This window comes from Cygnus atratus, chromosome 5, assembly GCF_013377495.2.
Source record: "Cygnus atratus isolate AKBS03 ecotype Queensland, Australia chromosome 5, CAtr_DNAZoo_HiC_assembly, whole genome shotgun sequence".
NCBI classification, from domain to species: domain Eukaryota; kingdom Metazoa; phylum Chordata; class Aves; order Anseriformes; family Anatidae; genus Cygnus; species Cygnus atratus.
The window spans coordinates 4,844,900-4,860,425 of record NC_066366.1 but is presented as its reverse complement, the minus strand read 5'-3'; the positions used below and the strand labels follow the sequence as shown (position 1 = coordinate 4,860,425).

Here is a 15,526-nt window from a genome sequence, read left to right as displayed (position 1 = left end):
CAGCTGTGGTGTACTGCACTTGGAGATCAAGCACAGTATGGAGATGTCTGTTTTCAGGAAGAACATCATTATCTTAGTGCTCACTTGCGCTTTCAAGGTCTCTTCATAAAGGAAATAGCATATTGTAAGAAATGCATCCTTGGAAAAGGGAGAAACAAAAAGCCCTTTAGAAACACAGCAGGGTTTTTTTGGCTCTTGAGGGATCATTCAGTTCTCAACGTCCTATTTTATTATGCCACCAGTCTGCTTTTCAACTTGTTTTTAGGAGTGCTCGGTAATCCTTGTGTTAGACTCCCTCTAGTGAAGAAATGGTATGCAACTGTAAGCGCTGATCATGTGAGAAAGCGTTCTGCTTTGTAACAGATGTTGTGGCACTTCTCCCTGGTACTAAATGCACTGGCAAGGTTTGCGCAGTCTCTAATATAGACGCAGGCTCAGGAGCTTCACTCATTGCTACTAAAGTATCTAGTGTCTTTTTGTGACTGTGGAAATATCCATACACACAAGTTTGCATAGACTTCTATGCCATGGCTGAATAATTCATCCTCTCCTACTCTGAATTCATGCAGCAGGGTTGCCTGGTATGATGCACAGGGTGGAGGGCTGCCTTTATCTCCATCCTACTTTTGCCAGTGTCATCGGCAGTATGGAGCATAGAAACTGAAGTCCTCTTCTTAATGCTCTATTGACAACGGTTACAGGCTAATGGGAAGGTGTGAAACAAGGTATTAGAGGGGAAAATCTTACACACACTGTCACTTCCTGTAACACAGAAATGGCTCTGTAGGCAGATTCCTAGAAGATAACTCTTGTGAGCTATTATGTTAAAGGAATGCACATCTGAATGAATAGAAGCTGTTTGAAACAGGCTGAACAGCAGTCACTGTGTAGGCATTCAGACTGACAGCCTATTGAAATGATGGAGAAGGTGCAAAGAGTGGAGAGGTCAGCACTGTAGTGCTGCTCCGTCTCCGTATTTGTCACTGAAAAGTGTACTAGCCTTAGAAAACTGAGTATCTTTGTGGAGGGAAAAAAAGTACTTTCCTTCATCATTGTTTTACTTTACCATACGAGCAAGTATGCAGGCTGTTTAAGACAACATCAGATAGTATAATTTCAAAAAGTTACTATTGAACACAAAGGGATTCTGACAGGTATCACTTTTAAGACATTTAAAACATGGGGGTAACTTTAAATTGTTTTGGTACTTGCTATCTGTGGATGCGTAAATTATGGAACTCAAGCTAGTTCCTCATTTCCTATTTGTACCAAGAGAAAGTTCATTTTTAGAAAACCCTCATCATTCTTTGTTTACTTACTCGATTTTCAGATAGGACTAACTTAACTGTTATGATACAACTACCTCTTAATTTCAGTAAGTAGCAGATAGTGAGGGTGCAAACAAAAATGTACCTCTAGGGCCAACCTTAATGACAGCTCCTGGTATCTGCTACCTACTTTTTCATACATTACAAAAGGACACACCTTAGCTCAGAGTTTCACTTCCTTGCAGAATGCCACCGTGCATTTTTTTATTATTCAAAATAAATTTACAAAATGTAAGTTTCATATGGTTGCATGTAGCATCATGTCCCAGGCATCTCCCCAAAATACACATTGCCACAGCCATTCTGACATCCCGAAATGGCTGACAGCTGGCTTTGAAGGCAAAATGTGAAAGCAAAGAGAAAAATCTACAACAAAATCTGCTGCTAAACATTTCAACTTCTCTAGGATTTCTCTGGAACAAGTCAGAGAGGTGTGTGGTGTTAATAGCTAGAGTTTCTCATGATACAGTTTCATTTGTTGGTCTTCTATTTTTATGAATATAGAAAATTGAGCATTTAAATACATAATCAGTGAGTGAATAGACATTGCAGTGACACAGCTGGTACCCGTAAGAACAAAAGGTACTTATCTTATAAAATTTTTTACATCTTTCCGGAAAGGAAAAAATGCAGGACAAGCAGGAAAGGCAAGTTGATCATACAGGCAAGATCTAAGCCACCAAAAGACTTTACTATTGCCCACAGACCAAAGCCTGCCCAGCCACAGCTGCCTCGCTGTATATGCTCACCCCCTACACAAACCCTGTAACAGGAAAGAGAAACCAAGCACAATGTCAGCGCCTTGAACCACTACCTGTTTTCCCTTGGGAACAGCTCTGTGACTGTCTCAAGTCCTGCACTGACAGACTCCCCCAAGCGGGCATGGGGCTGGCACAGCCCCTCCCTGGGCCCCAGACCCTCTTACCACAGCTGACACATACGAGGAGGCAGAGTGGAGTACTCCTGGCCTGGCCACTGCCTGCCCAGCAGCAGATGCCCGTTTCTCACCCTTTTAAAATAAAACACTAGACGTCTGTCACTGCGCTGAGTTTCAGTTTAATCCAGTTAAAAACTAATCAATACAAAGTATTGAGTGGGGCTTTTTTCTACATATATTGCACTGAAAAATATGAATTTGTACACCACTGACTAAATCTTACCCCTTCATCCTCCTAGTGAAATCCCAGCCAAGTACAAAACCAAATCTTTGCATCTTTGTCTTGGAACTGGTGCCTGTACAAAGTTACATTCCATTTTCTTGTAATCACCTCCTAAATGAAAAGTAGAGTACAGGTCAAAGCGCTGGTGCCCAAGGTATTCCAGTCCCTTGTTTCTGTGATTATAGCTTTCTATTTCCTGACTTCGCTGTAAGTGAAGAATTTTTAACTTTTAATAGCTCCTGAGAAATCAGTACCATGGCAGAAACATGCTTTAAGTGAATAATACAACATTTTAGTCTCTTTTATGAAAGAGAGAACCTAATTAAAAGAAGAAATCATCATTGAAAACAAGACATTTAAAAAGCATCAAATCAGTTAAACATTTCATGTGTAGGTGTGACTTTAACACACTGCATAACCTCTGTGGCAGATGTTCCTTACAGTGAGATAACTCTTAGTTAAACTGTATTTCAGAATGAATCCACAAAACTAGTTTGACTGTATTGTGCTCAACCAGAGACATATTTTAGCTTGGGCCTGAAGAATGATGTCCTTCCTTCACAAAGGAGGACTAGATAGGCAGTATCAGGTCAAGCTTGGCTGCTGATAGAGCAGACCTGATGGACCATCTTATGAGAGAACGTCTACTCAGTTCTCGCTCTCTATGCAGACCTGTGGAAGAGGTAACAATGCATACAAAATTTTGAATTGGGCAAACAAGCCCGAAGCTGTAATTTGGGCTCTCATCTCAAAAACATCTAGGCAGCAAAATTAAAGTCTATTCAGTTAGGAGTTAAGTAACTTAAGTGGTATTGAGGACTAAGGCGTTGACTTTCACATAATTTAGGGCAAATAGTTGGACTAGAGCTTTGATTATTGTTAGAGATGAATCCAACAATTCTAAAGTTTAAAAAATGGACTGCTTCTACTTCTAAAAAATGAGCAAAAAGACTACAGCATATTGTTAAAATGCAAGCCTACTACTAAAATTAACACTGACAAGAACATTTCTGAACATTTAGGTACCAGATAGCAGTTGAAGGAAAGGTGCGCATTGCTTTATGCTGAATGCACCTCTGTGGTTAGTTGAAATGTAAAACTAGAAACTCTTACTAACTCATGGAATGACAAATGAAAGCTCTGGCTTCTCCTAAGCAGCTGCTTCAATCACCACTGACACTCACAACACTGCAGCAAGCAGATGAGTTCAGCATCCATGTTACAATGGCTCTTGACAAAGCTCTCTGGATGTTTCAAAGTAAACAGGGTAAGGGGGATATAATGCTCTTCTCCTATATCAGGGAGATTCAGTTTTTTACAATGGCAATGTAACAGATACTATGCTGAAATCAAAGCCTGAGCTGTGGCAAGTGCTTGGTAGGATATACCGCATTATATGTGTGTTCGCTTATGAGGCAGATGTAATATGAAGGAATAACTTGTATGGTAGAAATGTTTTCAGATCAAAGTTTCTAGTCCTTAATTCTCTACAAACATCTGTGACTGTATCATTCTTCCTTTGTAAACTTCCACGTGGGACAGGAAGAAAAAATTCCCTTCATCTTTTCCATGACGTTTGAATAACTCACCCTTTGTTTTCCTTCCTTGCTCTGCTCCTAACTGTCAGGCTACAACCCCAAAGCCAGGACTCTGCACTGAGAAGCGCTGTTACTCTGGTTGTAGCTGTAACTATATCTGGGCCTCTTAGCAAACAGATAAAGTTGTTGAACGGTATTTCAGTCTTCTGGCAAAGACATAATTAAACTGATGCTCGAATTACATGGAAGTAACAAACAGTGGAGATGGTGTTTTGTTTGTTTTTTAAGCTAAATTAATGTGAACTACTTGCAAATAGAGCAACAGCAAAAAAGGTAAAGTCTAATTGCTTGAGTGGTATAAATAAAGGAAATGTGACATGACAATTAAGATGAAACAGATAAAGAAACCTAATCTATTCCAGCAGTGAGTTCTATTACATTGTGTGAAAAACAAGAACGTGCTCAATCCTGATGGAAGTATTAAATGTGTAGGGAATATGACTAGCCTCTAGCAGTTACAACTCTTTAGTGAGAAACTTCTCAAATGCCAATACAAAATGTTAGTAATTGCTGCCCATCTCTTTTGAGTTTGCTTAAAATGTTTAAGTCTTATTCTGAAAGGAACACCTCTTCATAACTTTCATAATACAGGCTTGGCCTCTGCTTCTTTGCTCAAAACCCAAATGATCTCTTTGACTGACACTTGCTGTTAACAGGAAGGGAATTCAAAGGATGCTTGCTAAGGTGTGTGTACATCAGTTCAAAGCCAGCATTATGCAATCAAAACAATCCATGTTTTAAAAAAAAACAAAAAACCAAACGGTTTACACCTTAGGGTAGTCTCAATAGATGACAAGCAAGGACAATCACATAGCTTTTCAACATTATAGTAAAACCCCCAGGTAAATCAATTTTTGCAGTGGTTTTGTAGTGGTGTAATGTGTCTTTTTTTTTTGAAAAATTCTGGCTTACAATATGAGGGAGCTATCCTGGTTCAATACCAAAATCATACAATCTAGTAGCACCCTTGTTTCTGGACATTTCATAAACTAACTGCTTAAAGACTAATAAGCGTTAATAGTGAGTCTTAAGTCAAAAATTCATGTCTGAGAAGAGCTTTTTGAAGCACATGGTGCATTCTGAAAAAATCTGGTATTATCATAGGAGGTAGGATCTTCTGTACAGAAGAAGACAGTGAGTCTTGTTCTGTTTTGCACAATATTTCCATCAACAAACTTATTTAATAGCATGCAAAAGTTTGAGATCAGCTGGCACCTGATGAAAGAAACAGGGACAAAAGCACTGTCCCAAGAGCCAGTTCAGTATACAACTGCTACACAGAATTAATCTTAACAAGGACGGTTCAGACCAATACACCCGAAGTTGAGTATTTCTTTTGAAGGCTTACAGTGAAATTTTCAGGCTTCTGTAAACATGAAAAAATTCAGTATTCCATGCATTTTTGTGGTGGTTGGATTTTAGAAAGTGCAAATTTTCTAAAGGTTAGGCATAAGAAGTTTGACTTTTATTTGGTCTCAAGAAAGTAGTTGGTAGTACTGGAAATGGTAGACCTTCACCTATGGTCTCTGTTTCTCCCTACTTTGCTTCTCAGCATTTCTGGAAGGAGTTTCTACATAAAACAAGATCTAGCTTGATATTCAGGCCAGTTCCTGTTTCTTCTCTGAAAAGATTCTGATTTGTGCCTGAACACACAATGGCAGGCATCTCATTTTTTCTAAAATAAGAATGCAACAGCTCTCTTGGCTGCAAAAACCTTTAAAATTAGTTTCCTTAATTACCTCCTCCACTGTATCCTCTAAAGGATCCCATTGTTGCCTTTCTCATTAATGGATTGGAAAGAATTAGTTTAATTTATGATTCAAGTCTGATTGACATTTAATCTCTAACATTCCTAATGACTTTATAATCTGGGGAAGAAAACGGAGTTTGTTTCACTGATTATTTTTCCCCTCCCTCCCTTTTACCCTCCCCCAAAATAATAAAGATGCTATAAAGTTGAGGCACAAGTGGTTAAGGGTGAACTTGATCAGTTCTAGCAGCTGGTTCTTGAACATGCCCTGGGGGTAAAGGCTGATCATCTCCTGCAGGATGTTTTGGTGCATCTCCAACTTTGTGCTCCCCAGCTGTAAAACAAGAATAAAACTACTTACAACTTTTCAATTAAACTGGCCCCATATGTTGAAAGTATCAAAGAAAATTTTTCTAATATTGTAACAATCTTTAAATAAAGCCTTTTATTTCTGTTTGTAAATGGAAGCTAGAATTTTGTATGTCACAATAAAATCAGATTTTAATTTTGCAGTCTATTGTGTAATCTCAATATTCAGAGTTTACTCTTAAATAGCTAGTTGTTTCTATTTTCTGTAAAGTGCTTTTATTTGCATAACACATTGGCTTTTGGGAGATTAATTTGTTATTTCTAAAACATTACGTATTTATGAAACCTTTATTTCCAACATTGGAAGCTTGGGAAAAAATATAAATGACTTGTTCCTATATTTTACCCACCATGGCATTGACAATCCTTACAATTTTCTCCTTTTGCCTACCTTGGAATAAGGGTAATTTTCATAGTTTGGATTTACTTAATTCAGTGAATGAATACTGATGAGTTCTGGCTAATGCAATGAAAGCTTAGGATACCTAAATAAATGTCTTTGCAAAAAGTTTTTACATAAAATAATACACGTATTAAGAACAGTATCTGTTACAATGCTGCCACTTTTATAAGATGTATCGCTACAGCAAGTCCCTGGGCATCTGCTATTACACAGTGAAATGTTAGTGACATGGAGGGGAGGGGAGGAGAGGCTCTCATAACTAAGGGTCATAAATTGAAGTTGGACACAAGCAGCTTTGAAGCAAGTCAAGATAAAATGAAATTGGTACTCAAATTTGGTTATTTCTTGCTCTGCTCACAAAACTGAATAACTTAGGGGTAGAATTTCAGGGTATTCAGCCAAGTGAGCTGTAATCACTGAATATAGCATTTAAGGTTTTAAATCTCACTGGCCCTGCAGGACCAGTTAAGACCTTCCAGTATTCAAAAAGCTATCTGGATATAGCCTAAAGCCTTATGTTTGAGATGACTGTTAAATTCTTGAGTTGTACTTACAATGTCAACACTTTTTTGGCTTCCATGTTCATATGTTATTTTCAACCTTTCTCGAGGGGGAGGAAAAGGTTAGGATGCATATGAAAGCAGAGGATAAGAAGTGTTAAAATATACCTGACCACTTCCTTTAGTCATCCATGATTGTATGCAATGATTTATTATGACTTTATCATCCTCTATAGGTGTTGAAGTAATTGGTTGCTCATGCTATCTAAGCTCATGCTAAAACTTGTCAGACACAGACACAGATTTCTAGGTTGGAAGAGACCTCAAGATCATCGAGTCCAACCTCCGACCTAACACTAAGTACTCCACTAAACCATATCACTAAGCTCTACATCTAAACGTCTTTTAAAGACCTCCAGGGATGGCGACTCCACCACCTCCCTGGGCAGCCCGTTCCAATGCTTAATAACCCTTTCGGTAAAGAAGTACTTCCTAACATCCAACCTAAAACTCCCCTGTCGCAACTTTCGCCCATTCCCCCTCGTCCTGTCACCAGGCACGTGGGAGAACAGACCAACCCCCACCTCGCTACAGCCTCCTTTAAGGTACCTGTAGAGAGCGATGAGGTCGCCCCTGAGCCTCCTCTTCTCCAGGCTGAACAACCCCAGCTCCCTCAGCCGCTCCTCGTAAGACTTGTTCTCCAGACCCCACACCAGCTTCATTGCCCTTCTCTGGACTCTCTCGAGCACGTCCATGTCCTTCTTGTAGCGAGGGGCCCAAAACTGAACACAGTACTCGAGGTGTGGCCTCACCAGAGCCGAGTACAGGGTGACAATCACTTCCCTAGCCCTGCTGGCCACACTGCTTCTTATACAGGCCAGGATGCTGTTGGCCTTCTTGGCCACCTGAGCACACTGCTGGCTCATATTCAGCTGACTATCAACCAATACTCCCAGGTCCTTCTCTGCCAGGCAGCTTTCCAGCCACTCAGCTCACAGCCTGTAGCTCTGCTTGGGGTTGTTGCTCCCCAGGTGCAGGACCCGGCACTTGGCCTTGTTGAACTTCATACAGTTGACCTCAGCCCATCGCTCCAGCCTATCCAGATCCTCCTGCAGAGCCTTCCTGCCCTCGAGCAGATCGACACACACACTTAGCTTGGTGTCATCTGCAAACTTACTGAGGGTGCACTGGACGCCCTCATCCAGATCATCGATAAAGATATTAAAGAGGACCGGCCCCAGTACCGAGCCCTGGGGGACACCACTTGTGACCGGCCTCCAACCAGATTTGACTCCATTCACCACAACTCTCTGGGCCCGGCTATCCAGCCAGTTTCTAACCCAGCGAAGCGTACGCCAGTCCAAGCCCCGAGCAGCCAGTTTCTTGAGGAGAATGTTGTGGGGAATGCTGTCAAAAGCCTTACTGAGGTCAAGGTAAACCACATCCACAGCCCTTCCCTCATCCACCAAGCGCGTCACTTTGTCATAGAAGGAGATCAGGTTCGTCAAGCAGGACCTGCCTTTCATAAACCCATGCTGACTGGGCCTGATCGCCTGCTTGCCCTGCAAGTGCCATGTGATGACCCTCAAGATAATCTGCTCCATGAGCTTTCCTGGCACTGAGGTCAAACTGACAGGCCTATAGTTCCCCGGGTCTGCCCTCCGGCCCTTCTTATAGATGGGCGTCACATTGGCTAGCTGCCAGTCGACTGGGACCTCCCCCGATAGCCAGGACTGCCGATAAATGATGGAAAGCGGCTCGGCCAGCTCCTCTGCCAGTTCTTTCAGTACCCTCAGGTGCATCCCATCCGGCCCCATTGACTTGCGCACATCCAAGCTCCTTAGCAGGTCGCCAACCATTTCCTCATGAATAGCGAAGGCCACATCCTGCTCCCCATCCCCTTCCGCCAGCTCAGGGCACTGGGTAGCCAGAGAACAACCGGTATTGCCGCTAAAGACTGAGGCAAAGGCGGCATTAAGCACCTCAGCCTTTTCCTCATCCTTAGTAACTAAGTTTCCCCTCGCATCCAGTAAAGGATGGAGATTCTCCTTAGTCCTCCGTTTCGCATTGATATATTTGTAAAAGGATTTTTTGTTGTCTTTAACGGCAGTAGCCAGGTTGAGCTCCAGATGAGCTTTGGCCTTTCTAATTTTCTCCCTGCACAGCCTCGCTACACCCTTGTAGTCCTCCTCAGTGGCCTGCCCTTTTTTCCAAAGATTATAAACCCTGTTTTTTCTGCTAAGCACAAGCCGCAACTCTCTGAGCCAGGCCGGTCTTCTTCCACGCCAGCTCGTCTTTGGGCACGTGGGGACAGACCACTCCTGTGCCGTTAAGATTTCCTTCTTGAGGAGCGCCCAGCCTTCCTGGACTCCTCTGCCCTTCAGAACCGCCTCCCAAGGGACTCGGCCAACCAGCGTCCTGAGCAGCTCAAAGTCAGCCCTCCGGAAGTCCAAGACAGCAGTTTTACTGGTCCCCTTCCTGGCCTCGCCAAGAATAGAGAACTCTACCATTTCGTGGTCACTCTGTCCAAGACAGTTTCCGACCACCACATCTCCCACCAGTCCTTCTCTGTTTGTGAAGAGAAGGTCTAGCGGGGCACCATCCCTGGTAGGTTCACTGACCAGCTGCGTCAGGAAGCTATCTCCCACGCTCTCCAGAAACCTCCTAGACTGCTTTCTCCGTGCCGTGTTGTGTTTCCAGGATATATCCGGGAAGTTGAAGTCCCCCACGAGGACAAGCGCCGACGATTTTGCAACTTCTGTCAGTTGCCTATAAAACTCCTCATCCGTCTCCTCATCCTGGTTCGGCGGTCTATAACAGACCCCGACCAGGACGCTAGCCTTGCCGGCCTTCCCGCGGATCCTAACCCACAGGGATTCAACCTTATCATTCCCAGCCTGGAGTTCCACAACATCAAAAGATTCTCTAATGTAGAGAGCCACGCCACCACCCCCTCTGTGCTGCCTGTCCCTCCTGAAGAGCCGATAGCCAGGCATTGCAGCACTCCAGTCGTGGGAACGGTCCCACCATGTCTCCGTGATGGCAACCAAGTCGTAGCCTGCCTGCTGCACAATGGCTTCCAGCTCCTCCTGTTTGTTACCCATGCTGCGTGCATTAGTGTAGATGCACTTCAGCTGGGCCATCGCCTTCTTCCCCAGCCTAGCCATTGTTTCCCCCAGCACAGCTCCAACAAGCCTTGTTTGAGCCCCGTCCCCCTTCTTACCTAGTTTAAAGCGCTCTCTATGAGCCCCGGCAGCTCCTAGCCTAGGATCCGTTTTCCCCTTGGAGATAGGGACCCGTCTGGGGCCATCAGGCCGGGTGCCGAGTAAAGCTCCCCATGGTGAAAAAACCCAAAATTTCTGTGCTGGCACCAGCCTCTGAGCCACCTATTAACCACGTGAGCTTTCCATGTCCTCTCCGTGCTTCTCCCTTCCCCCGTAGGGATAGACGAAAACACCACCTGCACTCCCGCTCCCTCCACCAATCGTCACAGCCCCCTATAGTCCTGTTTGATAGCCTTGAGGCTTCTCTTTTCAAGATCATCACTGCCAGCCTGGACTATCAAAAGCGGGTAATAGTCAGAGAGGCGAACCAGGTTTGGAAGCTTCCTGGTAACGTCTCTGACCCTGGCCCCAGGGAGGCAGCAGACTTCCCTATGTGTGGGGTCAGGCCGACAAATAGGGCCCTCTGTTCCCCTGAGGAGGGAGTCGCCCACAACAATCACCCTTCTTTCTTTCTTGGTGGAGGCAGTCCTGAGGCGTGGAGTCAACTTCCTCACCTCAGGCATCCTCCTGGGTAGGCTTCCTACCTCGTCCTCACCCACCGGTCTCCCAAGCTCCAGGGCCTCAAACCTATTGTCATGTCATATTGTGCCCAACTGCAGATAAGTTGACCACAGAAGATAGACAGATTGAAAGCACTTAAATGTTTTGATTTTTTTTCCCTGCAGGCTTAGCCTGGGATTGCAATTCTGGATTACAATCTCAAATTTCAGGAGCTAGCAGAATAGCAGGCAGCTTTCATCTAGCTGCCTAACTACAGATAGCCATGAAATGATAGCTGCATCAACATCAGTCCTTGTGTAGACATCCAAGATCAACAGCAGGGAGGTACAACAATCAGTGAAACTTAAATTGCTGTAACTTCACATTCTTGCATGCTGTAATATACTTCATTTGAGTAGCATACACAAGGCAAACTACCTTTAACACACCTATTTCTGTACTGGTAATGCAGCTAGGGGATATCAGACAGACCTGCTCGTTTTCATGTCCCTATTCTCCTCTGCACACTCAAGTCTTAGTTATCCTAGATAATGTTATTTTTAGGCTAACAGGCAAAACACTCCAATGAACTGCAATCCTTCCTCTCTGTCCATTTGATGCTGTTAATTAAAACTGCTGTAAAGCAGTTTCCCTCTTAAAGACAGAGGAATGAATCTCCTCCCTATGCAGATCATTAAAACTACAGTATACTAAGTTTCAACAGAAAATATTTTCTTACTGACTCTTATATTGGAGATCTTAAATTTTGTCTATCTACATAGAAAGATACATACGGGGCTGGAACTTCAGTTCTCCAGCTGGTCCTGCAGGTGGATTTCCTTGCTGTAGTTTCTTTTGTTCCATCTGCTTTACAACCTGGTGAAAAATACAAAAACACAGAGTGAAGTTTTTAAACTGTGACATCACTTTCTCTGATGTGACATAAGCGAATACACTTAAAAGAAATATGCGCAGTCATTATGTAAAATCTTGGTTAATGGGCAAACTACTGAGGTGAGACACTTGCACTGTTTTCATAGAATCACAGTATGGTTTGGTCTGGAAGGGATTTTAAAGATCATCTAATTCCAACCCCTCTTCCATGGGCAGGGATGCCTTCCCCTAGACCAGACTGCTCAAAGCACCATCCAGCCTGGCCTTAAACACAGGAATGGGGCATCCACAGCTTCTCTGGGTAACCTGTTCAAGTGCCTCACCACCCTTACAGTAAAGAATTTCTTCACAATCTCTCATCTAAATCTACCCTTTTTTTCAGTTTAAACCATTATTCCTCATCCTATGACTACATGCCGTGACAAAGAGTCCCTTTCCTGCTTTCTTGTAGGCCCCCTTTAGGTACTAGAAGGCTACACTGAGGTGTCCCTGGAGCCACCTCTTCTCCAAGCTGAACAATCCCAACTCCCTCAGCCTATCTTCATAGGAAAAGTGCTCCAGCCCTTCGATTATCTTTGCAGCTCTCCGCTGCACTTGTTCTAATACATCCATGTCCTTCTTGTGCTGAGGGCCTCAGAGCTGGATGCAGTACTGTAGGTGGGGTCTCACAACAGCAGAGTTGAGGGGAAGAATCCCCTCCCTTGTCCTGCTGCCCATGTTGCTTTTGATGCAGCCCAGGATGTGGTTGGCTTCCTGGGCTGCAAGCACAAATTGCTGGCTCATGTCGAGCTTCTCCTCAACCAACACCCCCAGGTCCTTCTCCCCAGGGCTGCTCTCAATCCATTCTCTGCCTAGCCTGCACTTGTGCTTAGGATTGCCCCAGCCCAGATGCAGGGCCTTGCACCTGGCCTTGCTGAACTTCATGAGGCTTGCACAGGTCCACCTCTCAAGCTTGCCAAGGTCCCTCTGGATAGCATCCTTTCCTTCCTGCCTGAGCAAGTGACTGTTTAGTCTATTATGTCAACTTAGGGCAAACTAAAACTATGACGTGCTGCAATACCAGTGTTATTTACAATTCAGCTGAGATTCATATGAGAAATCAATGTAAAGGATGCTCCAGAGCTGGGGATTGTCACTACCTGTTACAGCTTCTGTATAAGGATAAAGAAAAGGGGAAAAAATACTGTTCTCCTAAGTGTACCTGCTGAAGCTCTTGTTTCTGAGCCTGAAGCTGGTCATGTTGCCTCTGTAGCTCTTCCTTCTGTTTCTGAAGATCTTCTGCCTTCTTTCTAAGTTCATCTTCCTGCTGAGAAATATGACTTTCAAACTCCTTCAGCTCATCCTCAGTGAAGAGCTGCTGTTGATCTAGTGTCTGCAAGACAATACAAACTAACATGAATACCTAGGCAGGAATGCATATCTATTTTGATTATGTTATCACTGAAATTATTAGCTGAATTGTACAGTTCACTGGATGTCACTAAATGACAACGCAAAGGGTTAGTATGCTTACTCAAACAGTAAATTGCTACTTCTCAGCTATTTTCCTAGCAAAACTCTACGACATATTTAGAGTTAAGAGAAAAAAAATCATCTTGCTTCCAGCTGAGCTCTAATCCTCCCACAGAATTGATTTGTATCTTAAATGTCCATTTTATGTTTGAAAAAGCAAGTGGAAAAAGATCTTTTAGACTCCACGAGGTGGCGCAAGACTTTTTGTCTGTGGACCACAAAGTTTACATCTGCGTTAAATTAGTGTGTTAAATTTTGTACATTACATTTTGCTAAGGCATTTAACCACACACGCATACCAAAACAAGACTGAAAAAAGGCAAAGATCATAGACATGCCATTTGGTTTCCTGGTTAGAGTGATGGTAATAATGCAGTACGTTGCACTTGGAACACATTCTCATTACCTCCCAGCTATCTGGCTCCAAAAATTCTTTTTTCTCTGTAGCTCGCAGGAACTCTTCCAAAGTCACTAGTCGGTCCTTGTTGATGTCAACCTATTAGAAGAAAAAAAATCATACTCAGCCTAAAGGATGAGTTATGCTGGAGACAACATTTAAAACAATTATGTAAATATTATGTAAATACCTTCAAATACAACCATTTTATTTTTAAACTGTCCAATTTTCAAATGAATGCCTGCAACAACTTCTAAAAACTTTTCTCACACGCTCATGTAGTTTAATAAAAATGGAAGTAAGAAAATCTTACTTTACTGCAAAATTGATTGGAAATATGTGTGGTTGTAGCCCCAGCACTAATAGCAGGATGTCTGATTTTTTTTTTTTTGAGAAAAATGGTTTGTAGCTTTCTGGTGGTAATTTTTTGATTCTGAGTCAGAGTAATCTCCACTGTTGGACAGGGAAACAACAATGAAAAAAGTGTCAAACATTTAAGGGTAAGGGAGGAAATTCCTCCCTTCACGAGTAATGGGAGTCCAGGCTTGCTCCATTCCTCAGCCTTAAGGAATACAGTTGAATAGAGAAAAAATACAAGTGGAAAAAACGGTGGTTCAAAACATCCTTTTCCCTTTCCTCTGTTTCCTGAGCATTTAAAAAAAGAGAACCAACACTGGTATTCACTGCCATAAGTAATGCCTTTAGTTCTCAGGCCTCTTCTGAAGGGACAGAGGCCAGCCATGTGAAAGAAGGTATGGCTTTACTTATTTTTCCCACAAAATCTTACCCTATTGCTAGGTGTAAGAGCACATTTAGAGTGTTTGCTGTTTGAGAAAATTCACAAGGAATTTCTATTCTAATTTACTGGTTATCTGCAAAAGATGGAAGCTACAGCACAATTTCTCCTCTGGAACTTCTTAAATAAAAATAAATCTAATCTGCAAGCATTTACATCAATATCTAGGCATAGGACTTGTGAACTGTAGCTTTGTGAATCCTAGCAACAACAGTGTTATGTCCTTGCACTGTACTTAGACAACCTGTCACATCAGGAGGACTCTTTCTTCAATGTAGCAGGAAAACAGCAGCTCTATTAAATGTTAGTTCATACCTCATTCATTACGTGTTCTCTCATTCTCAGCCTCTCTTCTTCCATTTCGACCATGTCATCCTCTTCATTTTTCGGGTCATAAACTTTTTCCAGCTGAAATTCAAATTTATCAAATATTATTTTGGAGAAAGAGCTGCTCATTCAAATCACTGAGCATGGAACAGTAGTGTGAGACACTGCTGAAAATGTGAGTTCACCATTTTTCAAGTGTCTATATAGGTATAAATCTCCTCTTTTATGACAGTATTTAAGCAACAAGTAAGCCTACTTATTTTTAAATTACAACATTGTAAAATGCTGGGACATACTGGTCAAAAAGACTGCCATATAGTAATATTGAAAGGGATTATGGCAAAGTACTGTTAGAAATCTGTATTTTCAAATTTCACATCTACAATTTACAGTAGTTTGAATTTCAGCTTGTATATACAGTGTATAGTATACTTACTCCCTGATTTATGAAAAATCTCTTGAACTAGTTAGTTGCAGCTATAATAATGGATCTCTGAATGGGAAGTTGTGGAGTTTTTTTCCTGCTACAACATGACAGAACCTACTGAAAAGATTAAGCCAAGGACCTTTTTTCACTCATTGCTCCTGCAGCTCCAAACTAGCTAGACAGAAATGCTGTGAAATCCCGGTAGCCACTTCTGCAGTGCGCAACATGTCCTTCACTGTATGTATGCATCTGATGAGGCAAATGAATTCATTTCAACTCTTTGTCAAAAATTTCAGCCTAA

The 15,526-nt window shown here is 42.5% G+C and overlaps 1 protein-coding gene across 1 annotated transcript in view; it reads right to left on the bottom strand.

Annotated features, from left to right (window-relative positions):
- Positions 1-2,364: 2,364 nt before the first annotated feature.
- Positions 2,365-15,526, bottom strand: part of NUCB2 (nucleobindin 2) — a 31,462-nt gene continuing 18,300 nt past the window's right edge. Inside the window, exons 9-13 of the mRNA XM_035550001.1 lie at positions 14,787-14,879; positions 13,685-13,774; positions 12,968-13,138; positions 11,667-11,748; positions 2,365-6,170 (exon numbers count right to left, since the gene is read on the bottom strand). Coding sequence (XP_035405894.1) covers positions 6,058-6,170; positions 11,667-11,748; positions 12,968-13,138; positions 13,685-13,774; positions 14,787-14,879 — 549 coding nt within the window. The 3' untranslated portion in view covers positions 2,365-6,057. The remainder of the gene's footprint in view (positions 6,171-11,666; positions 11,749-12,967; positions 13,139-13,684; positions 13,775-14,786; positions 14,880-15,526) is intronic.